The sequence below is a fragment of the Callorhinus ursinus genome, unplaced genomic scaffold, assembly GCF_003265705.2.
Source record: "Callorhinus ursinus isolate GAN/ISIS: 27379988/994484 unplaced genomic scaffold, GSC_fseal_2.0 scaffold41, whole genome shotgun sequence".
Taxonomy (NCBI): domain Eukaryota; kingdom Metazoa; phylum Chordata; class Mammalia; order Carnivora; family Otariidae; genus Callorhinus; species Callorhinus ursinus.
This window is the reverse complement of record NW_027397103.1, coordinates 12,914,468-12,938,737: the sequence shown is the minus strand read 5'-3', so window position 1 is coordinate 12,938,737 and position 24,270 is coordinate 12,914,468. Positions and strand designations below refer to the sequence as shown.

General features: G+C 61.3%; 1 protein-coding gene across 20 annotated transcripts in view; it reads left to right on the top strand.

Moving 5' to 3' along the window:
• The window catches only part of NCOR2 (nuclear receptor corepressor 2), a 212,240-nt gene extending 189,153 nt beyond the window's left edge, over positions 1-23,087 (top strand). For 12 of the 20 annotated variants that reach the window (XM_073881293.1, XM_073881288.1, XM_073881291.1 and 9 more), the window contains 20 exons: positions 160-310; positions 2,537-2,677; positions 3,087-3,173; positions 3,837-4,135; positions 5,642-5,996; positions 7,267-7,488; positions 8,041-8,292; positions 9,111-9,260; positions 9,398-9,535; positions 9,629-9,839; positions 11,571-12,112; positions 13,164-13,313; positions 13,569-13,714; positions 14,218-14,411; positions 15,220-15,369; positions 16,000-16,148; positions 16,924-16,977; positions 19,839-20,060; positions 21,113-21,292; positions 21,933-23,087. In XM_073881293.1, coding sequence (XP_073737394.1) covers positions 160-310; positions 2,537-2,677; positions 3,087-3,173; positions 3,837-4,135; positions 5,642-5,996; positions 7,267-7,488; positions 8,041-8,292; positions 9,111-9,260; positions 9,398-9,535; positions 9,629-9,839; positions 11,571-12,112; positions 13,164-13,313; positions 13,569-13,714; positions 14,218-14,411; positions 15,220-15,369; positions 16,000-16,148; positions 16,924-16,977; positions 19,839-20,060; positions 21,113-21,292; positions 21,933-22,114 — 3,975 coding nt within the window. In that variant the 3' untranslated portion in view covers positions 22,115-23,087. The remainder of the gene's footprint in view (positions 1-159; positions 311-2,536; positions 2,678-3,086; positions 3,174-3,836; positions 4,136-5,641; positions 5,997-7,266; positions 7,489-8,040; positions 8,293-9,110; positions 9,261-9,397; positions 9,536-9,628; positions 9,840-11,570; positions 12,113-13,163; positions 13,314-13,568; positions 13,715-14,217; positions 14,412-15,219; positions 15,370-15,999; positions 16,149-16,923; positions 16,978-19,838; positions 20,061-21,112; positions 21,293-21,932) is intronic. The other 8 variants (XM_025889569.2, XM_025889568.2, XM_025889565.2 and 5 more) reach the window with 6 other exon arrangements.
• The last annotated feature ends 1,183 nt before the right edge of the window (positions 23,088-24,270 follow it).

Here is a 24,270-nt window from a genome sequence, read left to right as displayed (position 1 = left end):
GTGTGTGTGTGTGTGTGTGTGTGTGTGTGTGTGTGTGTGTGTGTGTGGAGCTGGAGGGACCCGCTGTAGGTCTGCTGGTCATGCCCGCGTCATGCCTGGTGAGCTCAGGGGGGTCCCCGGGTAGAGCCTGCCCGGCGCTCACCCCCTCTGCGCCTCCAGGGCACTCCGGCTGATGTCCTCTACAAAGGCACCATCACCAGGATCATCGGCGAGGACAGCCCCAGTCGCCTGGACCGCAGCCGGGAGGACAGCCTGCCCAAGGGCCACGTCATCTACGAGGGCAAGAAGGGCCACGTCTTGTCCTATGAGGGTGAGTGCTACTGTGAACAGCCTCGCGGGGCTCGGGGGGGCAGCCTTGTTCCTCCCCATCCGCAGAGTCTTCAGTGCCCAGGAAGGAGTCTTTATGTGGAGGGTTGGTGGGGGCCCAGGAGGAAAGCTGGCCATGCACCCACGGGGTACTTAGGGGGAGCACAGTGGATGAAGCCCCCCTCAGGAGAGCTCTCAGGACGCCCACATGAGATGCAAATAGGAAGTCGCCTGTGAACTGTGAGTCGTGGAAACCCACTCCTCCGGCATGGCTTGTCCACCGAGCCCCAGGCTTTGGTGTTTCTGGAGTTGGTCAAGAGAGGAGGGTCCAGAAAAACACGGTCAGGGTAAAAGGCAGCCCGAGGTCTGTGGAAAACAGATCTGGGGAGTTTGCGCCCCTCCCATCGGCCTGAGTGGTCAAGAACCGGGTGAAGCATTTTATCCCCATTTTATGGCTGTATGGGGACAGCCAGTCCAGTGGTCCTCTGTGGCCACCCTCATGGCCCCTTGAGAGAAAAGGAGGCTTGGGATCAGGGGAGGGGGCTGTTTGGCCCACGGAGGTGGCCGCACAGGGAGCGAGGGCTGGGTGATAGCATGAAGCACAGCCAGAGGGGCGGTGATCTGCGTATCCCTGCAAGTATGTAAGCCAGCAGCAGGGAAGGGTTGGCCCGCCCTGCTGGAAGCCTAGTGGGGGAACTGAGGCCCAGCACTTCCGGCAAACGCTGTGCTCTAACTGGGAGCCCACGGGTGGCCACCAGGGTGTGACGGCCAGAGTGACCCTCCCCCTCTCCTTACCTCTCGCCCCATCTCCCCTCCTGGGTTCAGGTTCCACAACCAAGGAGCCCTTCATGGAGGGGAGTTAAGGGAGGACAGAGCCAGGATGTGAGTTTCCCAGCATCCTTGGGCGCCTAGGGCTCTGGAGCAGAATGCAGCTCGTGGGCACCCCTCTCGGGGGCTGGCCCTGCAGGGCCCTGCATTGCTTCTCTTCTGATGAGCGGACATCTTTTCTCCTCTTTGTCTGCCTCTGCCCATGCCCCCTGCCCCCTCGGTCCTGGGAAATGGAGGTGGTACCGTGAGCTGAGGGACGGGCTCGTGGCTGTGTCTTGGGCACCAGTCTTGGTACGTGGCTGAGGGGCCTGCAGTCAAGGCGTTACGGGCAGGACGGGCACAACCTCAGCCCAGGTCCCCACGCCCGGTCTCGCGCTCTCGTCTGCAGAGGGCGTCTGCACCAGGGCTTCTCATCCCTCCACGCTTCCTGGGGCCGGGTGGTTAGGGGGGCAGCGGGGGTGGGGCGCCCTGGCAGCCTGGACAAGTGGCTCTTGTCGCCCTGTATGGGTGTGACCCCCTCGGCTACACTTCTAATCTCTCCATATATATGTATTTTTTTATTTTGATCTGAAATCTCTGCGTTTAAACATCAGTAATTTTGAAAAAAAATTTAGAGCCACAACCTAGTATATCTGTAGGCCGCTGCTTTGTAGCCTGTGGAGTAGACCTGGAGAAGTAACAAGAGGGGGAGAACCTGTTGTCCTCGAGGGGCAGGACTGGGGCCCTGGGGAGCTTACTTCTGCTGCTCTGGGGGAGGAGGGGCCCCTGGAGGAGCCCTAGCCTGCTGGGTAAGGCCAGGCCTTCCTGTCCTCAGGGCCTGCCTCCCGGCGTTCAGACCCTCAGCCTGTCTGGGGGGCCGGGGTGCACAGCCCGAGGTTCCTCCTGGCTCAGCCAGGCCGTGTCTGCCGTGGACAGCCTCCCTTCTCTCCCCACGTGGACTTGCTACAGCGCACTTACGTGTGCACGCACGTATGCACATGGACACAGACAGGCACACACGGGTCCATTTGTGCCCCTGGCCTCCCTTTGTTCTCGGTGGCCAGGCCTGTGTGTGTATGCGCACACTCACACCCAAATGGTTGTGCATGGCCTGTATGTCCCCACTCTGCTGCTCACACACACGTGTGCACTGATGTTCATGTCACAAGTCCGCGCCCGCGTGGGGCTTTGTGCACAGGCTTCTGTGGCCATGTGTGGTCGGAGACACAACAGCTACTGACAACGGGTTGGGGTTCAGGGTGCAGGAAGCCTTGGTATCTGTTAAATTCCCTAGACTGGAAAGAGAGGCCCCGGCTGGCCTGCAGGCTATGGGTTCCCTCGGGAGGGCTCAGCTGGGCTTGCTGGAACTGGGCCCTAAGCACCAGACCGCCACCCCTCACCACGAGCATGGTCTGGTTTCCAGGTGGCATGTCGGTGTCCCAGTGCTCCAAGGAGGACGGCAGGAGCAGCTCTGGACCTCCCCACGAGACGGCTGCCCCCAAGCGCACCTATGATATGATGGAGGGCCGCGTGAGCAGGGCCATCTCCTCGGCCAGCATTGAAGGTGGGTGCCCTGCCTGGCTCCCTACCCCAGCGGACACAGAATGCCAGGGCCTAGGACCTGCTCTGGGGGGGCCTCCCAGCTAAGTGGGTTAGAGCAGCAGAGAGAGAGGGAGAATTTGTCAGTGCCCCCTGGAGGGAGGTGGTGGGATGGTTCGCCTGATTTTCCGGAGAGGTAAACTGAGGCTAGGTTTTGCTGAGGCCCAATCTAGAGGCAGTGTAGGGCCCAGGTGTTGGGACACTGCTTGTTGGGTCCAGGGCCGCCACCACCACCACCATCGTGGGGACGGCTGTCAGCGGCCGAAGGGACCCATGCTGGGAGGGCTGGCTCTAACCCCAGCCCCAGCACCTGTCACTGCCCGAGGCTGGCTGAGGGACCCACGTAACCACGACGCTCTTGCCCCTCCCCCAAGGTCTCATGGGCCGCGCCATCCCGCCTGAGCGACACAGCCCCCACCATCTCAAAGAGCAGCACCATATCCGAGGCTCCATCACACAAGGTGCCACCCGCCCTCCGCCCCCACGGTGCCCGCCCCCCGCTGCCCTCACAGCGGCCGCAGCCAGCACGCAGACGTTTGCCGTCACGATGGGCGGGGGTGGGGTGCGTGCCGGCCGTGGGACAGGCGTGTGACACGTGTGCGTGGCCAGTACAGGGGCAGGTTGAAATGCAGAGCAAGGTCATGTCTGTCTTACTGAAAAACAAAAGGAGAAAGCCGAATACTGCCCCTCAGCTCTGTCCTTTGCAGACCTTGTTTATTGAGCATCTGTTCTGGGCTTGCCACTAACGCGGGTGCTCCTCCCGTATTAGGGTGTGGGACTGGTGTTTTCACTTATTAACAGTTCCTAGCAGTGTTGTTACCATGCCACCCAAATTCTCCTGGCTGCTCGGTGGTGAGCCAGCTCCTATGGGCCCCTTTTATGCTCTCTGTCTACAGCATCTCATCGAATGTGCACGCCTTGGTGAGGTGTTTCAGTTAATACTATTTTATATATGAAGGGACTGAGGCTCAGGGAGGTCCAGTCATGTGCTCAGGGTCCCACAGCGAGTGAGGACTTGATCCCAGGTCGTCTGGCTCTGGAATCACTGGTGTGTGGAGACCCCAGGTTAGAACGGGCACGGTGGGGTGTGGAGTCGAGGGTCAGCACCCTGTCCTCCTTGGCAGGGATTCCGCGGTCCTACGTGGAGGCCCAGGAAGACTACCTCCGCCGGGAGGCCAAGCTCCTGAAACGCGAGGGCACGCCGCCACCGCCCCCGCCGCCCCCGCGGGACCTGGCCGAGGCCTACAAGGCCCGACCCCTGGAGGCCCTGGGGCCCCTGAAGCTGAAGCCGGCCCACGAGGGGCTGGTGGCCACGGTGAAGGAGGCCGGCCGCTCCATCCATGAGATTCCGCGAGAGGAGTTGCGACGCACGCCCGAGCTGCCCCTGGCCCCACGGCCGCTCAAGGAGGGCTCCATCACGCAGGTACGGCGCTGGAGCCAGGCAGGCTGGGCCAGGATGCTGTGGGGGCGGCCGTTAGCCGCTGCTCTGGCCTCTACCAGTGGGGAAACTGAGGCTCCACCTCTGTGGGTACCTTGCCCGGGATGACACAGCTGCTCATTACTGAGCTCCTTTGATTGTATTTGCGCCCCTGTGAGGCTCAAACCCATTATCCCCATTGCTCAGATGGAGAAACTGAAGCACAGAGAATTCAAGCAGCCTGCCAAAGTCCCAGAGCTAACCATAAAAATAAACGGCTGCTGCTGATTGGATTTCTGTTGTGGGCCAGGTGCTGCCTGAGCACTTGGCATCATGCCCTGTTTAGCCCCCACAACGACGCTCTGAGGTAGTTCTCTTACTGTTCTTGTTGTATTGGTGCGTAAATGGAGGTTCAGAGACGTTAAATGACTTGCCCAGGGTCACACAGCAAGCGAATGGCAGTTATGAACCTCAAGTCCGGACGTGCCTAAATCTGCAACATCTTTGCTTCTTGGCGTCCCCTTCCCCCCCACCAGCAGGCTGTACCCCTGCGGCCCCGGCCCCTGCCCCCCAGGAAGCCCCAGCCTGGTAGGGCATAACCAGCTCCAACTGTGTGAGAAGCTGGCCAGTGGAAACCGTGCAAGGGCCACTGTCCCTTCCCATGGTCAGAGGTGGCCTGATGGAATGAGGAGGGAGAGTGGGAACCATCCCAGGGGCTGCTTGGCTACGAGGCGGACAGTACTGGGGACGGCATCCCGGGAGGGCATCACAGCTGGGGTCAAGGTTCATAGTGCTGGGAGAAGCCGTGGGGAAGTTATCCAGCGCCAGGTTTGGCTCTCAGCCTCTGGGCGGGAGTTCCCCATGGATCCAAGAGGGAGGCCAGCCTGATTCTACAGCATTCTTAAAAGCAGGGTGTTTCCCTGCTCTAATTAAAACATTCCTGCATAAACTCCGAGCTCCATCACTAGAGACACAGGGCCCCACTCTACCCCGGGCTCCCAAGCCTGTGTCAACAGGGCGGGGGCCTCTCCCAGGTGGCCGGGTTGTGCTCTGGTCCATGACCCCCTGTTTCTTCAGCTGCCCCTTCTGGCCAGAGAGCAAACAAACCTCAGCCCTGACCTCTGAGCCTTGGGCCCTAGGTGGTGGAAGTGGGTTTTGCTGCTGAATTTTCTGGAGTGGCATTGAGTGGGCTGTGGAGGGTCACAGACTGATGGGGGGAGGTTTTCCCCACGTGGGGGTGCTGAGGCTGCAGGGGCCAACAGAGGGTCCCCCACTTGCTCCAGGGAGGGCTGACCTGTGAACTTTGTGCGCCTTCTGCAGCCCCCTCCCCCAGGTGGCTCTGGGGGCCAGAACAGGGGCGGGCAGGGCAGTGACGCGTGTGCTGATCTTAGGGTTGGTTAGCAAAGCCCTTTGTCCCCCTGCCCCTGGCGATGTCGAAACGTCGCTCCTGTTTTATGGCTGCGAAACGGAGGCTCCGCGGTTATGTAGCCGGTGCTTCCCCCTTCTCCCCAGGGCACCCCGCTCAAGTATGACACTGGCACATCCTCTGCCGGCTCCAAAAAGCATGACGTGCGCTCCATCATCGGCAGCCCCGGCCGCACGTTCCCGCCCGTGCACCCGCTGGACGTGATGGCCGACGCCCGGGCACTGGAGCGTGCCTGCTACGAGGAGAGCCTGAAGAGCCGGCCGGGGGCAGCCGGCAGCTCGGGGGGCTCCATCACCCGGGGGGCCCCAGTCATTGTGCCCGAGCTGGGCAAGCCGCGCCAGAGCCCCCTGACCTACGAGGAACACGCGGCACCCTTCGCCGGCCACCTCCCACGCGGCTCGCCGGTGACCACGCGGGAACCCACCCCGCGCCTGCAGGAGGGTGCGTGGGGTGCAGGGTGGGGGACGGGCGCTGGGTGGACTCCCCGGCTCAGGAAACTGCCTCCCCACCCACCCTCAGCTTAGGCTGGAAACCGGTGGTACCCGCAGGGCCACCACATACCTTCCACCTGCCTGACCCGTGGCTTCTGCCCCAAAACGATACTCAGAATTATCTTTGCCTCCCTGCCACCTCCAGACCACCACGATTTCCCACCTGGCCTCCCCGACTCCCCTCTTGTCCTGCTATAATCTGCACCCCCCCCCAAACGCAGCCAGAATTGTCCTTTGAAAAGCTCACATCAGATCATGCCACTCTTCTGCTTAAATCTTTCTAGTGACTTCTCGCCATGGCCAGGGGAGCCTGTGGGACCCGGCCCTGCCCACGCCACATCTCACTGTCCACGTTCCTTTATCCGCCCCTGGCCCAGTGAGCCGGCTTCCTCCTCTCTGTTCCTTGACTTTGCTCAGGGCCTTTGCACCTGCTGTTCCCTCTGCCTGAAACCTCCCCCACTTTCAGATCATTATCTAAATGACTTCTTTTTGTCCTTCAGGTCTCTGTGCAAAGTCGCATTCTTGGGGAGGCTTTTAGGACCCTCCCCCACTGTTCTGGTCACGTTTTAAATTTTCCCTGGAGCATTTATCACTCAGAAGTTCTCGTTTGAAGACTAGCTTATCACCTTTCTCCAGCATTAAGTGTCTGCTCCACGTGGGCCGTGTTTCCTGCCTGTTTTGTTCACTGGGGTGGCTCCGGCTCTTAGAGCAGTGCTTGGCATGGGGTAGAGGCGCCATAAATATTTTTTTTTAAAGATTTTATTTATTTGAGAGAGAGAGAGAGAGAAACAGCATGAGAGGGGAGAAAGTCAGAGGGAGAAGCAGACTCCCCGCTGAGCAGGGAGCCCGATGTGGGACTCGATCCCGGGACTCCAGGATCATGACCTGAGCCGAAGGCAGTCGCTTAACCACCTGAGCCACCCAGGCGCCCTCCATAAATATTTTTTGATTGCTTGAATGAATGAATGAACAAGGGAACAAATGAGAGCATGAACGAGTGAATTTTTTAAAAGAACAAAAACGCAGAAGTAAATGAGTCAATGAAAACACAGGAGTTGAGACAACGGAACGGGTGGAGGAAGAGTCCCGGTCCCCAGGTCCCAGACAGCCCATCCTCAGGTGGCCTCCCATAAACCCTGGCCTCGGTGGTCCCCGTGTAAGGGGCTGTGACAGTCCTGGCACAGCGGTCCAGTGCTAACCCCCCTGGCCTGTCCCCACAGGCAGCCTCTCATCTAGCAAGGCATCCCAGGACCGAAAGCTGACGTCGACGCCCCGTGAGATTGCCAAGTCCCCTCACAGCGCTGTGCCTGAGCACCACCCTCACCCCATCTCGCCCTACGAGCACCTGCTTCGGGGCGTGAGTGGTGTGGACCTGTACCGCGGCCACATCCCACTGGCCTTCGATCCTGCCTCCATACCCCGCGGAATCCCTCTTGATGCAGGTGATTGTCCTGGACCCATAGAACCCCACAGCAGGGGGTCAGGGGCGTCGTCAGTGTCAGCTCAAGGATGCCTCCGGCATCAACTAAGCTCTGCTAGATGGGGAAACTGAGGTGTTGGGGTGGAGAGACCCAGTAATCATGTGAACAGTTTAGGTTAGAACAGAGGTTCTCTTAGGAGTCTGAGGGACATATGGAGTTAAATATTTTTCAGTGGTTTTCTTTTCCTGCAGAACTTACCAGTGCTTTTAAAATTGCAAATGTATCAAAAGAGGGCTGAAGTGTTGAGTGTTCCTCAGATGGACATGGTCTGAAAATCTGTTTAGAAGGATGCATCCCATAGGTATCTTAGTGATCTACATTTTGGATGCCCTTTGTTTGGGGGAACTTCGATCTGAAGAACATTATCAGTAGAAGGTACCCCCATGTGTTTTGGGGAGCAAGGGTTTTTCTGTGTCCAGGCCCTCAATTCTGTGTTGTGGGGAGCATTTTGGGAAGAAGCTGTCAGGTATAGGAGTGGGGGGCAGCCTGACCTTCCCCGTCTCCTCCCTGCAGCCGCTGCCTATTACCTGCCCCGACACCTGGCCCCCAACCCCACCTACCCACACCTGTACCCACCGTACCTCATCCGTGGCTACCCTGACACGGCAGCGCTGGAGAACCGCCAGACAATCATCAACGATTACATCACCTCGCAGCAGATGCACCACAACGCGGCCGCCGCCATGGCCCAGCGAGCAGACATGCTGAGGGGCCTGTCACCCCGCGAGTCCTCACTGGCACTCAACTACGCCACCGGCCCTCGAGGTGGGTGGGGCCGGGCACTCGTTGGCAAGTGGGTGGGCAGACCCTCCTCCCCTTCCAGAATCGGCCCTAGTCCTCATCTGCCCGGGGGCCCGCTCGATGGTGCAAAGGACACGGGTGTGCTGGCTGAGGTGCTGGCTGAGGTGGTGGAGTGCGGTGCGCTCAGAGGTCTGGGCAGTGTGACCGCCCTGAGCGCACACAGGCCCGGCAGGTGGTGCAGAGTGGTGTGTGCTTTGAGTGAGGGTGTGTGTCTGGTAGCCGTGTGCATCCTGGATGCACACATGGGAGGTGCGCACCGGCCTCTGCCTACTCTTGGTACATGGGGTCCTTGGCATTTAAAAAAAAAAGGATCGAAATAGGAGGCTGTTTGTATTTCTGGTTCCACTGATTTGCAAACAGCCTGTAGTTGCTTTGTAAGTGCCTTAAAGTCACCCTCTGGAAATACTTTTGGAACAACCGAGTCCCAGTTAGGGTCCATTTGGAAGAACCAGTCATGCTAGGTATTTCAGACGGTGAGGACTGAGTACGGGGAACTGATTGTGTGAAGTGAGGGGCTGGAAGAGCAGGAAGAGCATGCCAAGGTGACGCAGGGATGCCAGCAGCAGGACCCAGCCACTCCTGGGCTTCGGGAGCCAAGGGGAGGTGGGACTGGGAGAGTCTGGCGTTCCGAAGAGGGCCCGAGGGGGCTGGTGCTCAGCAGCAGGAGGGAGTGCCCCGGCTCACGAGGGCGCCCTGCGCTCCAGCTGATGGGGCGGTCCAGCCAGCAGGTGGCCCGCCCCCCCCGCCCCTCCTGCAACCCCCACCCCCACCTCCTCCGGCAGGCATCATCGACCTGTCCCAAGTGCCACACCTCCCCGTGCTGGTGCCCCCAACACCAGGCACGCCCGCCACCGCCATGGACCGCCTCGCCTACCTCCCCACAGCACCCCAGCACTTCAGCAGCCGGCTCAGCAGCTCCCCGCTCTCCCCAGGTAACACCCTCACCCCTGTCCTGGGTTTGGGATCCTGGCGTCCGAGGAAGGTGGCCGGCTGTCCTCTGTCCACCCCAGAGGACAAGTCCAGGCCCACCCTGAGCGCTGGACTGAATCGCAGGACTTTTGGTTGCCAGGGGGCCCCACTCACTTGACAAAACCCTCCGCCACTTCCGCATCCGAGCGGGAGCGGGAGCGGGACCGAGACCGGGAGCGCGAGAAGTCCATCCTCACGGCCACCACCACGGTGGAGCACGCGCCCATCTGGAGACCCGGTAGGGCGTCAGAGGTCCCTGCCCCGGCCTCTGGGGGGTCCTCGCGGGCCACGTGAGGCCTGCTCCCCTGACGCTGCAGCCTGTCCCCACCAGGTACAGAGCAGAGCAGTGGCGGCGGCGGAGGTGGGGGTGGGGGCGGGGGCGGCAGCGGCGGCCGCCCCGCCTCCCACTCCCACTCCCACCAGCACTCGCCCATCTCACCCCGGAGCCAGGATGCCATCCAGCAGAGACCTAGCGTGCTGCACAACACGGGCATGAAGGGCATCATCACCTCCGTGGAGCCCAGCACACCCACGGTCCTGAGGTGGGCCAGGTTGGCACAAGGGAGGGGACAGGGGAGAGGGAGAATGGATGGGTGGGTGGCTGGGTGAATGGGCAAGTACTCGGGAGGTAGATGGACAGGGGAGGTTGGGTTACAGGGATGGGTAGGTGGAGAGACAAATGGATTACTGAGTGGGTAAGTGCGTAGATGACAGGTGGTAGGTGGGTAGGTGGTGTGTGGACAGCGGCTGGGCTGGATGGACAGGTAGGTGGGTGGGTAGACGTGACAGTGGGTAGCTGGGGAAGGGTCTGGGTAGGCGAGGTGAGTGGATGGATGGATGGAGGGCATGGATGCGCCTAATGAAGGAATGAAGGAGCCACGCGGACAGTGGGAATATCAAAGGTAAAGGTGCCGAGGACGCGCCTGATGTGGGGGCGGGAGCTTCCCCGGTGCCCCTCCCTGCCCAGGGTCCTTTTCGGAGGCAGGTGCTTCTTCCAAGGTGAAGTTTCCGTTCATACAAGTACCCTCCCCCCATTTGGCTGCTCTAAATCATACTCACCACACAGCCACAATTCCAATTAGGGAAAATGACAACCTTGTTTCCCAAAAGCATTGGCTTTGTCCTCCCTGACTCAGATAGACAGCAGTTACACCGAGCAGAAGCACCCGGCTGCTTAGAGCATGGTTATTGCTCATGCATGAAGGCCGGCTGTTTGTCCACACCAGCAATGAGCCGATTAGAAACCGTCATGGGGCGGTCGGGCTTTCCCACTGGCAGCTGGAGTGAGGGTTAGTGAAGGGCAGGGCACTTCCTCATGGAGACACTGGGCTTGACAGAGAGGCCCCGAGGGCTGGAGTCGGCCAGTTCGCATCCAAGCGCCAGTGTCCTCATCTGCGAAGCGCAGGGACAATTATATTTACTCTGTGAAGATCACAGAGTATACGTTTGTGCATTCCTTTCTCCTGGCTGACCTGTGCTGGGTGTGGGGGACACCGTGATGCAACCCCTGCCTCCTGGGGCTTATCTTGTGGCCTAGACCAGACAGCAATCAGGGAAGGCTGCTTGGAGGAAGAGGCATGTGACCCTCAAGAGCAGCAGTGCTGGGGCGGAGTGCTGGAGAGCACGCCAAGCACATGGCCAGGCAGGCATCCCAGGGAGCCCTGTGTGGCCTCTGGTGGCCGGGGTGGGAGAGCTGGGGGCCCTGCTGTCTTCTCCTCTAGTACCCCATCTCCTGTTCCCCGAGCATTCTTGGGGCCTTTGCCTTTGCTCTTCCCACTGTCTGCGTGGCTCCTCCTTTTCCCTTATGTCCTGAGCAGCCCATGGCTCACCTGCCACCCCTGTTGGCTTCCAGTCTCTCTTCACCCCGACTCGTTTTAGAGCCACACTCTGACAGGGGTGCACCTGCTCTGTCACCTTGCATACAGTCTGCTCAACTAGAACGTAAGGTGCTTTTGTCTGTCTGCTGCTATGTTCCTCAACGTCTAGAGCAGTTTCTGGAATAGTGCCTGACACAAAGCAGGTGTTCAGTAAAAAGTCTGGGACCGATGGGGTTGGTGCATAAACGAGCAGGTGAATGCGTGCCGTTGGTACGGCCGTGCACGGCAGGGCCTCGCAGGCCGGGGCGGGCGGGCGGGTTTATTCCAGGGCAGTGCAGATCCATCGGGGTGCTGAAGTGTGAGGGGAGTGGCCCCGCCTCGGCCTCCTGGGCCCGTGCCCCCCTCCCCCCGCGATGGTTTCCGCAGTCCCTTGACCCGCCTTCTCTCCTCCCCCAGGTCCACCTCCACCTCCTCGCCTGTCCGCCCGGCCGCCACATTCCCACCCACCACCCACTGCCCGCTGGGCGGCACCCTCGACGGGGTCTACCCCACCCTCATGGAGCCCGTCTTGCTGCCCAAGGAGGCCCCGAGGGTCGCCCGGCCTGAGCGGCCCCGTGCAGACGCCAGCCACGCCTTCCTTGCCAAGCCCCCGGCCCGCACGGGGCTGGAGCCCGCCTCCTCTCCCAGCAAGGGCTCCGAGCCACGGCCCCTGGTGCCCCCCGGCTCCAGCCACACGGCCATCGCCCGCACCCCAGCAAAGAGCCTCGCACCCCACCACACCAGCCCGGACCAGCCTGCGCCGCCCGCCTCGGCCGCGGACCTGCACCGGGAAAAGACTCAAAGTAAACCCTTTTCCATCCAGGAACTGGAGCTCCGTTCTCTGGGTAAGACCACCCTGACAGCGGCCACCTTCATAGACGCGATAATCATGCGTCAAATTGCTCACGATAAAGGGCCGCGAGAAGGAGGTTCGCTGGCCAACGACTCCCCTCCCGATGGTAAGACTTCTGGCCCCGCCGCCCACCCAACCCGTCTTGTGGCCTAAAGATATTTTCAGATCTCTGCTTTTTATTTTTCCCCCCATTTTTTGTTGGTTTTGGTATTTTGTTTTTTTAAACTCGTCCTCGTCGATTGCACGCTCTGATGGTTTATCCCTCAAGCTGCTGCCCACCCCCACCCCCACCCCCGATATGGGGGCACCTCATCATTTGCACATTGTTTTATCATGATTTTTTTTTTTTTTTTTGGATTTTTGCTTTTTTTCCTTTAATGAATGGATCTGTGATTTTGACTTCAACTGCGCCTCCCATCTCCCAACCTTTGCGCCTGTGTTTGGGGAGCAGGGAGTGGGGTGACCCCTGCTGCCGTGTGGGTGAGTCTGGTTTGGAGGACGCCCACCGAGGCAGACTGTCTGGGAGAAGACAGGCAGAGGCGGGAAGCACCCGACTCTCCAGGAGGAGCCGACCCCTGCTGCCTGGGTTGTGAGGGAGTCTTGGGGTGCCCTGACCCCATGCCCCCCTTGCTGACCTGCTGCCCAGCATCCGCTGGGAGGAGAGTCCTCTGCTCCCTGCCTCCTATCTCTGGCCCCTGCTCTGGGCTCCTGTTTGCTGGACCGGGGGCGATAGGGACTGGCCCAGGCGGGGTCCTGGGACCTGAGTATCACTCCCTGCCACAGCCCCCACTGCTTTCACTCCTGCCTCCCCTTCCCTAGAGACTCGTCTTCCCCCCCCCGGCCCCCACCATCTGGGTGGGTCTGTGTTTCTCACTGTCCCTAGGTCTGTCTCCATCTTCTGGCCTGTCTGCCTGTTTGTCCAACTGTGTTTCTCCTCCACCTGGCACTTTCTTCACTGTTCCATCTCTCTCCTTTCTCGATGCACCCCCACCCCTGGCCGGCCAGCAGCCCCTGTTCTGGCTCGCTCCCTCTCTCCATCTGCCCACAGCCCCCCTCCGGCCTGGGGGGCCCCAGCCAGCAAGGGAGGGCGGGCTGGGAGGGGCAGCCGCAGCCCCGGGTCCTGGCGCTGGCCTGACCCGGGGCCTTGCCCACTGCAGGTTACCACGGTGGCAGCTACAGCCCTGATGGGGTGGAGCCCGTCAGCCCCGTGAGCTCGCCCAGCCTGACCCACGACAAGGGGCTCCCCAAGCACCTTGAGGAGCTGGACAAAAGCCACCTGGAGGGGGACCTGCGGCACAAGCAGCCAGGTAGGTCCCCACCCTGCCCCTGTACCCCCATGCACCCCACTTACCACAGCTTACCACCACACTTACCATGAGAGAAGGATCATCGGCGCCCCACTGTACAGGTAGGAAAACCGAGGCAGCCAGAGGTGGGGGGGGGGGATGGGCCCCGACCCCCCAGTTCAGAGGGCAGAGCTGGGATTCAGGGACAGCCCCCCAGCCAGGCCCATGCCTCAGCCCCCCGACCCCCACAGCTGACCCGCTCTGCTCTGCCCGCAGGCCCCGGCAAGCTGGGCGGAGAGGCTGCCCACCTCCCACACCTGCGGCCGCTGCCCGAGAGCCAGTCCTCGTCTAGCCCGCTGCTCCAGACCACCCCAGGGGTCAAAGGTCACCAGAGGGTGGTCACCCTGGCACAGCACATCAGTGTAACTACCCCTTCTCTGCCCCCTCCTCATCACCTTTGAACCTGGGCCGGGAGGCGGTCCCGGGGAAGGGAGGGGGAGGGTCACACGCAGCCTCTTGGTTCTCAGGATAAACTGAGTCCTGGTGGCCCAGACCTGGGATGTAGGGGTTGGCAAGGGCAAGCCATGCCAGGGGCCCCAGAGTCTCAAACTCAGGCATGGTCACCGCCCCCTCATCAGCTGATGGAGCCCGGGGAGCATGGGTCCACGATCCACATCTCATGTACACTGGCTGGTGGAATCTGACCCATCCAGGGGCTACCGCTTGGAGACCTCGGGCCAGGCCCACCGCCCTGCGCACACAGGGACGCTGAGGCTGCTGTAGGCAGGCCTGAAGCACCCGGGAAGCCAAGAGCCAGGCCCAGTTCTATCCCCAAAGCTCAGCCTAGCCTTTGTCCACTCAAGAAGGTTCTGGTGGGATGGCTGTGGCCTAACTCTGTACTTCTGCCCTGACCTTTGGCCTGCAGGAGGTCATCACGCAGGATTACACTCGCCACCACCCACAGCAGCTCAGCGCGCCCCTCCCTGCCCCCCTCTACTCCTTCCCTGGAGCCAGCTGCCCTGTCCTGGACCTCCGCCGCCCACCCAGCGACCTCTACCTCCCGCCCCCGGACCACGGCGCCCCGGCTCGTGGCTCGCCCCACAGTGAAGGGGGCAAGAGGTAAGTGTTGGGGGCGGGGTGACCTTGCCGTTCAGCTGCTCGGAGGCCTTCGTCAGATGGCTGCTGTGGGAGGGCTGAGCAAGCGCAAGGGCCACCTGCTCTTGTGGCACAGATGAGAAACTGAGGCTCAAGGGGATGGAGGCGTTTGCTCAAGGCCACAGCGCTGGTGGGTGATAGCTGATGGGTGCCTCACACTCTGTGGGCTCCAGACACCAAGCTAAGTACTTCCCACATGTTAACCGGGATTCTCCGCGCGAGCCCAGCAAGGGCGGTCAGTGCTGTCCCCGTGTCACCGATGAAGGAACTGAGGTCCGGAGAACTGAGTTCACTTACCTCCAGGGACGCAGCCAGCAAGTGGCATAGCGGGGATTCGAGCCAGAGCTGTGTTGCTCAGCCTCCCTGCAGATAACACACACACTCACTTCTGGGTCCCCCCAGGAGCCCTGGGGTTGGGGGAGGCCCCCAGCTCGAGGGGGGCGCCGCACGAGGCACGAGGGCAGGAAGACAACAGGACGTCTTTAGGGGGACAGTGGGGTCCCTGGCATGGGGGACAGCAGGGGTCAGCTACCAGCCGCGGGCCAAATCCAGCCCACAGTTCAGGAGCTAAAGGTCCTAAAAGAAGAAACGACAGCGGAGACCACACATGACGCCCAAAGCCTGGAATAGCAGCCCTCCGGCCCTCTGTAGAAAGCGTGGCTGAGCTCTGATGTAGAGCAGGGCAGGGTGGGGAGGGGAGTGGAATCCCTGCGTCATTGCAGAGGAGAGAGCGCTGAACTCTGACCACAGTGGGGACCCTCTCTCCGCTCAGGTCTCCAGAGCCAAGCAAGACGTCAGCCCTGGGCAGCAGTGAGGATGCTATCGAACCCGTGTCCCCACCGGAGGGCATGGCAGAGCCTGGGCATCCCCGAAGCGCCATGTACCCACTGCTGTACCGGGACGGGGAGCAGGCAGAGCCCAGGTACCTCCGTGGCATCCCACCCTGCCCCCAGGATGCTCAAGACTCGGCCCCTTTGCCCACTCGTGGCCTCGGTCCCCCGCTGTGCAGTTGGGGCTTGACAAGGGCTTTAGTGTGTGACTGAGATCTCTCAGGCCTGCTAAGCAGATGTCCCAGCTTGAGAGACCTCTGGCAGCTTCCCATGCCTTGGACTGGGGTGTCTTGTCTTGGGCCAGGCCCCTACTGCCGGCACTTGCTGAGGACCTGAGAAATAATGAGCTAAATGTGCTTGACCGATCGATCAGGTAGATGGAGACAGAGAAAAAAGCCAGGTCTGTGGGCCTGGGGAAAAGATGTGGTCTGAGTGCATGTCCAGTTCCTGAGGCCCCTTTCAAGGGGCTGGGTTATTGCACGTAGATGAGGATGACCCATCAGAGCAGCTGGGGCTCTCCAGAGACAGCCTGAGCCCAAGGATAGGTGAACTACAGAGGAGGTTGAAGGAGACGTGGTCCCTGAGAGATGAAGGATGTAGGCGAGGGGTACGAGAAGCTTGGTTCTGAATTTCTAAGGCAGGTCAGGTAATGAGTGCCCCATTGTCGAAGGTGTGCAAGCTCAGCACTGAGCAAACTGACCTGGGGTATCTGATCTTCGCAGCAGGATGGGCTCTAAGTCTCCAGGCAACACCAGTCAGCCACCGGCTTTCTTCAGCAAACTGACCGAGAGCAACTCCGCCATGGTCAAATCCAAGAAACAGGAGATCAACAAAAAGCTGAACACCCACAACCGGAATGAGCCAGAGTATAGTAAGCACACCCCCTGCCCCGGGAAGCAGGGGCCCCTATGGGGCTGGGAGCCAGCACGGCGCTAGAACCCACAGGGTACTTTCTAAAGCTAGGTGGGCCTGCCGACCATCTCTCCCCCTGGCCCATCCCCCCCGTGTTCAGGGAGCCCCGGGAGGGCTGTCCCTTTGCTGTCGCTGCTGGCTGGTACAGGATGCGGTGCTAGGCACATAGTGGGCACACGGTGAATGCTTGCATGAGTGGCTCTGTGCAAAACCCCATACTGGGTACCAGGGACTGGGGTCCTGCCCACCCAAGAGCCTGTATGTTCCTAGCTCACAGTGCTCATCGTATTTGTGATTTTTTCCCCCCATGTATGTGGCTCCTGGATGTAAATCCTAACTTTGCTCCCCCACCCTTAGCACAGCGCCTGGCACACAGCAGATCATACATAGCACAGGAAGAACCTGCCACAGTCCCCGGCCGGGACTCAGCTGGGGGGAGTCTGGGGGCATCGCAGAGGCTTTTCGGAAACTTTCTGGGGCTGGAGCAGCAACCTTGCAGATAGTCCCTGGCCTGGGCTGGTCGCTCCAGAGCCTTGCCAAGTGCGGTCCATGGGCCAGCAGGTTGGCAGCCCCAGCAAGCTGGTTAGAGATGCAGACTGTCCAGCCCTGCTGAATCTGTGTGCACTGAAGCACCTTGCCTAGACCAGACAGAGGTTGGGTGGGGGGGTTGCCTGGTGACTTCCTAGGACCTGTGGGCCCCTAGGCCTTACCCATCTTGTCACCTGCCCCTCCAGATATCGGCCAGCCCGGGACGGAGATCTTCAACATGCCTGCCATCACCGGAGCAGGTAACGGTCCAGCCTGGGCACCACGGCCACCAGCCCCCTCCCCGCTCCCCCATCCCCCATGTGAGCTGCACGCTGGGGAGGTTAGGCTGGTGTGTGGGATCTGGAAGGAGTCTCAGGGAGCGTGGCCTGGGAGGTCACTGGGGCCCTCACCCCAGCCATAGTCACGTGAACGGGAGGCCTGGCTTAGTTCAAATGTGTCCTGCCCTCTGGACTCCGCAAACCCAGCAGTGGGGACACAGACTCGCACAAAAGGCTGGTGAAGCTTTGCAAAGAGTCGGCATTAGAATTACATGTCAAGGCCTCTTGGTGTGTTTAGTACAGAATTAGGGGCACACACAACTATCTGGAAACACCAGCTCTCTGCCGGGGCCTCAGGTGGAGGTCTGAGTGTGGACGGGGAGCATGGGCGTGTGCTTGGTGTGCATGGGCTTCGCTCAGGGTCCACGTGAGCGCTTCTATAGAGAGAACACCCATTTTACTCAAAAATTCGAACCAGCTGGGGGAGCAACGAAGATGTATTACAGAGATGGGTGAAAACTCACATGCATTTTTAAACTAAAACTTGAGCCTGCTGTGGTTTTTGGGATTTGGGGGACCCTCGGGGTTGGGTCCCCAGTTGCTGGTAGGGGCCACACTGTGTGTTTCTGCTGCTGCATGGAAAGACCGGGGTGGGGCTTTAGGGACTCGCCTTCCGAAGTCTGGCGCGAAGAGACTGAGCAGAGCAGAGATGGGACTGGTGCCTCCGTGGGCAGACCCTGTCTGGTGCGGTGGAGGTCCCAGGGTTGTTTGCAGGGCTGTGTCCTCTGTGCCCTGAGCCTTCAGTGGGGTGTCTGAGGCCAGTGGAGCTGAGGGCAGATGGGCTCGCCTTCCCGGGGGCCATCAGAGGGGCCTCGAGCCCTGGGAACGTGGTGAGCAAAAGACAACCATTGGATTTTATCAAAGGGTCATCAGGGCCTCCAGGTGGGGGTCTCGACCGGGGCTCGCCTGTCTACCCAGACACTAGATCCAGGGGCCATCGCTGAGCCTCGGACAATAGGGAGGAGACAATTTGGTCGAACCAACGAGATGGTTAGAAGTGAAGGTTTCCGGAACTTTGCAGTTCTTAACACAGGCAGTGGACTCATAGGCACCTAGGTCCATAGAAATTCATGCAGTGCTGCGATGAAGATCTGTGCTAAGACTTCTGTGTGAATCCTATTCGACTTCTCTGTAAGCAGTTTAGCATGTACACGGAGTGTCCACAGGCCCCGGTTTCTGCTGCTCAGCCCCCCGTCAGACTTTGCCTTTGTAACTGGAGGTAGTCAAGCTTCCTTCCTGCCCGGCACCGTCCGATCGCCCACTGTGACCTTGGGTGGAAGGCTCAGGAACATCTGGGATTGCTAGATGCTGATCTACCAAGAAACCGCCGCGGCCTGTGCCCGTCACATCATCTTTTTCACTCTGCACTGTTTTCTTAGTGTGGAGCATCACGAGTACCTTTTTTTTTCCCTCTTTTATCTATTTATTTTTTTGAAGTGCCGGTGAAATGTGGCCAAGACACAGCCAAAAAGGTGGAGAGAGTGTGTCCCTGGCTGTGACCAAGTTTGAAGCTAAAGGAAGAAAAGAAAAACAAAATGCAGGGAGCAAATGGTTGCCGGGAGCGAGATTCTCAGAGCGGCTGCGAGTCCGTGTAGTTCACGGGCGAGCTGGGGGGCAGAAAGCCGCGCCCGCCGGCCGCCTGCTATCCATGCGCTTCGCCGGAGTGCCAGTTTTAAAATCCATGCAGACGTTGCCCAAGGACAACAGGCAGAGGGGGCTTGAGCTTCGTGGGCAAAGTCTGGCGTAGCAAAAATTCGGAGAAGAGATACGTCCCCGGGGTTTGTGAAAGTCCCCAGAACAAGCCCCGAGGAAACAAAGGGACAGAACACCCGGTGAATGAAAAAGGCCGGATCCGTGCGGCTACAACGTAGCGGGGGTCTGCGGGGGTCTGCGGGGGACTGCGGGCGTCTGTGGGGGTCTGCGGGGGACTGCGGGCGTCTGCGGGGGTCTGCGGGGGACCAGTTTGCTGATGGGACCACTTGGTGACGAGGTGGCCGGGCTCGGGGCGGTCATGCGAGTGTCTCCAGCTCTGCCCTGTCCCCCGCACGCACAGTAACCGCATGGCTACGATCCCCCCTCCACCGTCCGTCTCTGCACCTCTCTCTCCTCGTGGCTCCCGGGCAGGCAGGGGAGAGGCTGGGGGAGGAGAGTTAGGCCCAGCGCGGGGTGGGGGCTGGGGGGCAGGGGGGGCTGCGGGCACTGAGGGTCCCAGACCTCGAGGGGGTCACCTTCCCTCCCAGAGTCTCTTCCTCAGCCCCCACCAGCCCCGGGGACCCAGGGTGGACTCCCCCACACCCAGTACCAAGCTCTGGCTTGACCTGGTTTCCCAGCTATGTCTGCCCGGACAGGGCGCCCCCCTCTGACTTCGGCCCCTGACGCACGCACGCATACGCAAGCACACGCAAGCACACACCTTCCCTGACTCCCTTTTCAAGGCCACTTGGAATTTTAAAAGAGAAGCAGCCCCAGCTGGGATTTTGGGGGGGAGGGGGGCAAAGGGGCTTCTGATTTCCCAGAGGGCAGAGTAGGAGAGAGACTGGGGGGTGGTCATCTCGCCTCCCAATCCCCCCAAACCCCAGGGCCCGAGTCCGGGGGGGGCCCCACCCCATCACCAAGCTGCAGGAAAATAAGGGGGGACAGGGAAATGAAGAAACATGTTGCTTTGCCAAAATGTGCTCACTGTGTATTCTCTCTTCTCCTCCCTCCCCCCCCCCCTGCTTCTCTCTCCCTCTCTCCGTTGTCCCTCCGGCCCCTCCTGGCCCCTGTGTGTGTCTCTCTCCCAGGCCTCATGACCTGCAGAAGCCAGGCGGTGCAGGAGCATGCCAGCACCAACATGGGGCTGGAGGCCATTATTAGAAAGGCGCTCATGGGTAAATATGATCAGTGGGAGGAGCCCCCGCTCAGCGCCAATGCTTTTAACCCTCTGAATGCCAGTGCCAGCCTGCCCGCTGCTATACCCATAACCGCTGCTGACGGAAGGAGCGAACACGCACTCACCTCGCCAGGTCTGCAGGCCTCCCCCGCCTCGGTCCTCCAGCCCCACCCGCCCCGTCTGTCCCCATCCCGGTGTCCTTAATCTTGTGCCTCCGCGTTCCTCTGACCAACCCCCTCCAGCTTTGGAGCTTGTGACTTTATTTTTGTGCGTGTTTGACGTGGGTCTGGAGTTGGCTAATCCCCATCTGGGCGGGCACAGCCCCGGCCCTCCCCTTGCCCACTAGGTCCAGAGGAGCTGCTGCTTTTCTAAAAACACTCACTGCTGTCCGAGCCCTGCCCTGCCTTCCTCCCCTGCTGGACACAGGTCCCCAGGATGCCCACGTCCGGGCCCGTTTTGTATCTCCTTAGAGGAGATCAGGCTAGAGCAAGGACCCATCTCTGTGTGGATCAGGGTGACCCCTCCTGACAGCCAGGCCCGTGGGTCCAACATTTGCTGGGGCCATTGTGTGTGACCTTGGCTGGCCTGGGACCTGATGGGGTGGGCACCCGTGTCAATGTGCCAGCCCCAAACTCAGATGAGTCAGGGAAAGCAGAGGGGCCGGCTCCCCCTCTGCCCCAGGTCCCCGATCAAGACTGCGTATCTGAGCAAGGAGACCTCGGGCCCATTTGTCTGACCTAGACAGTCTGGTTCCAGGAGGTTTCTGGACTTAGTGGGGGCCCAGGCCTGGCCTCAAGGGTCCCGGCTTCTCTGCAGAGGGCCTACAGCCTTCCCAGCCCCGGCACAGTCCTGGGGGCGATGGTCAGGGTCAAGCCAGAGGCCTGAGGCTTCATGCTCGGGGTATCAGCCACTGGGTGGGTTAGGTGGGCCTCAGGGCAGCCTGAGGGGCCTTTGAAAATAGTTCAACTCACTCCCCTAGTAGAAACCCACCTCTAGGTTCGGGCCCAGGGCTGGATCTGTCCCATCTGGTCGATCTCCTCGGCATCCCGCGGGGTCAAACTGCTGTCCTCCCCCTCCGTGGTGGCCCGAGAGGCAAGCAGCCAGGGCCTCACCCACCCCCACCCTCACCAGGTGAGAGCCGTCTTCACAGTCCAACGTGGCCCTTCCCTGTGTGCCCCCCTGCAGGTGGTGGCGGGAAGGCCAAAGTCTCTGGCAGACCCAGCAGCCGAAAAGCCAAGTCCCCGGCCCCAGGCCTGGCGTCTGGGGACCGGCCACCCTCGGTCTCCTCGGTGCACTCGGAGGGGGACTGCAACCGCCGGACCCCACTCACCAACCGCGTGTGGGAGGACCGGCCGTCGTCCGCAGGTGGGCATCGGGGAGTGGGGAGTGCGTGGGCCTGCTGGCTGTCAGCCCACCGGGTGCACGGGTCGTCGGGAGTCGAGGGGGGCGGGGTGCCCGAGCACCTACTGTGTGCAGAGTGCCTGGTCTGGCCTCTTCTAAGAAAACTGCCAAGGGGCCCAGGTGGGGACAAAGGGTGTGCCTAGGGCCATCCAGGGAAGCTGGCCTCTGGTCCCAGAGAAGAAGGGGAGGGTTCAGGAAGTGAAGGGGGGCTGATCCCCCAGGCTTGGCGGGTCGCAGGGAGCCAGGTTTTCTTGGTGAGCGCGAGGGGCCACTGGAGGGTTGTAAGTGGGAACATGCCTGATCTGATGTAGGTTCAGGAGAGCGCTGGGCCGAGCGGGGCAAGGGCAGAAATGGCCAAGAGGCCCCCACTGGCCTAGGCCCCAGGTGGCCAGGGCACGACATACCGCTGAGGGGAAAGAAGCGGTTTTGAGGAACCTCACAGGAGTTAGGAGGGGTTGGGTTGGGACAGTGGCCAGACGGGGGGCGGGGGGGGGATGTGTGTGGCGGGCAAGGCCCAGTCCCCAGTGTGGTAGGTAGGTGGGCCCGTGGGGGGGTCCCCAGCTCACGGGGGCCTCCTGACGGTCTCTCCTGGTCACTCCGGCAGGTTCCACACCATTTCCCTACAACCCCCTGATCATGCGGCTGCAGGCGGGTGTCATGGCCTCCCCACCCCCACCCGGCCTCCCCGCGGGCAGCGGGCCCCTTGCTGGCCCCCACCATGCCTGGGACGAGGAGCCCAAGCCGCTGCTGTGCTCGCAGTATGAGACGCTCTCCGACAGCGAGTGACTGTCAGAACGGGGTGGGGGGCGGCGCCGGGGCCCAGCAAGTGGCCAGAGCAGCCGGGCAAGGAGCGGGGCAGCCGCCGACTCCCCCCACTGAGGAAGGAGCCCCTGAGTCTGCCTGCGCGCCCATCAGTCCGTCCGTCCAGAGCCGGCATCCTTGCCTGTCTAAAGCCTTAACTACGACTCCCGCCCCGGGCTGGTCCTGTGCAGTGACCTTACTCAGGGGATGTTTACCTGGTGCTCGGGAGGGGAGGGGCCGGGGAGGGGGCGCAGCGGCGTGTGGTGGCCACACGCACGCAGCCGGGGCGGCCAGGGACCCAAAGCAGGATGACCACGCACCTCCCACGCCACTGCCTCCCCCCTTAACACATTTGGAACCAAAGTCTAAACTGAGCTAGCAGCCCCCGCACCCTCCCTCCGTCCCCATTCCGCTTCTCGCTCTGGACAGACGGACACGGACCCTGTCCAGCCCCCAGCGCTCTCGTCCCGGTCTCCACGGACTGCCCCGGTCAGCGAGACTGCGGGAGACCCAGTTGGGCCGGATGGGCGGGCGAAAGGGCCAGGTGCGGTCTGGGGCGAGCGGACGCTCCACGGAACTGGACTGTTAGTCTCACACGGCGTTGCCGCAGCGGTGGGAAGGAAAGGCAGGTGTAAATGATGTATTGGTTTACAGGGTATATTTTTGATACCTTCAATGAATTAATTCAGATGTTTTACGCAAGGAAGGACTTTACCCAGTATTATTGCTGCTGTGCTTTCGATCTCTGCTTCCCGTTCAAGAGGCGTGTGCAGGCCGCCAGCCAGTGACCCCATCGTCCGCAGGACTGAGGGGGGCGGGGGGTGAGCGCCCCTGCACCCTCCCCCCCTTCCTTGGGCAGAATGAATTTGATGGGTGTTCTGTGGCCGCCATCCGCGCACGGCGGTGGCGTTCTGTCATTTACACACGTTGTTCTCATTAAAAAGCAAATTATACTCAAGTTACAAAGGCTTCTTCTCTCCCTTGGCCTGGGCAGCCAGGAGGGCGGGCGCGTGGGGCCTCGGGGGACAGCGGGAGTGTAACCCTGGAGGGGTAAGGAAACACCCCCCGCAGCGCACCAGACGCGTCCCCTCTGCAGGTGAGTATTTCCGTCCACGGTAAGAATGTCACCATGAGGGGCTTGAACAGTCGCGCCCGTGCTGAGAGCATCGGACATTCATACCTTGAGCAGACGGTATCGAGTCTGCACACCTTGGGGGGGGGGTTCCCGCCCTCACACCCACGGGGAGGGCACCGCAGTTGTGTTCAAGATGGTCACCGTCAGTTCGTCACCGCTGAGTGCTTTTCACTCCGTTCTTGCCGACGTCGTGCTCAGAAACAGACCCTCGGCCGTCACACTTTTCTTTGACTACGAGGCAAAAGGGAGAACAAGCCTCACCTGCCCGGGTCTTGAAACAGCCACCAAGCTGCAGCCGCTTGCAGCTTTGGCGGAAGGTGTCCCCAAAAGGCGCCCCGCGCTTTGCCTCCCGTGTTCCTGACGAGCAAGGCCTGGGTGTCAGGCCACGGACAGAGGCTGTTGGCCTTCGCCTGCTCCTTATCCCCCCGCGGCCATCTCGTCTGCCTCCCTGGCCCGTGGCATGTCCTCCAGACTCTCGCCCGGTCCTGGGTCATGGGGGCAGATCCCAACCCGCACTGCCGGGCTGGGTGCCTGATTCTGGAAGGGCGTTCGGGAGGTCTCACTGCCCACCGTCCTGTCTGCCCGCCCTGCACGTGTGTGGGTGTGTGCGGCGGGCCCTCGGGGGGAGCCCGCTGCCTGTTCGCCCGTAAGGGCTCCTCCCCCCACCCCGCTCTGGCCTGGCCTCAGGGCCTCCTGCAGCCAAGAGCCAAAGAGCCACCTGTCAGCCACTGCCACACGTCACTGGCCCGAGTGTGGACGTCGTGCCCACCCCCTTCGCAAGCAGAAGTCCGAGAACCTGCAGCCCGGCAGAGCCAGGGTCGGCCCCCCCTTGTGGGCTGAGGGGTCACCGACTTGTGTCCCTTTCGGGCTCTGTCAGCAGAGTCCTTCTGCAGAGAGCCTGCCTGACGTGTGGACAGCCGGCAGCCAGGGGATGCACACTGCTGGAAGGCCTCCGGCTGCCGTGCCCAGTCCGGGGTCTGCTCTTGGGGGCGGCCCTGGGTCTCTG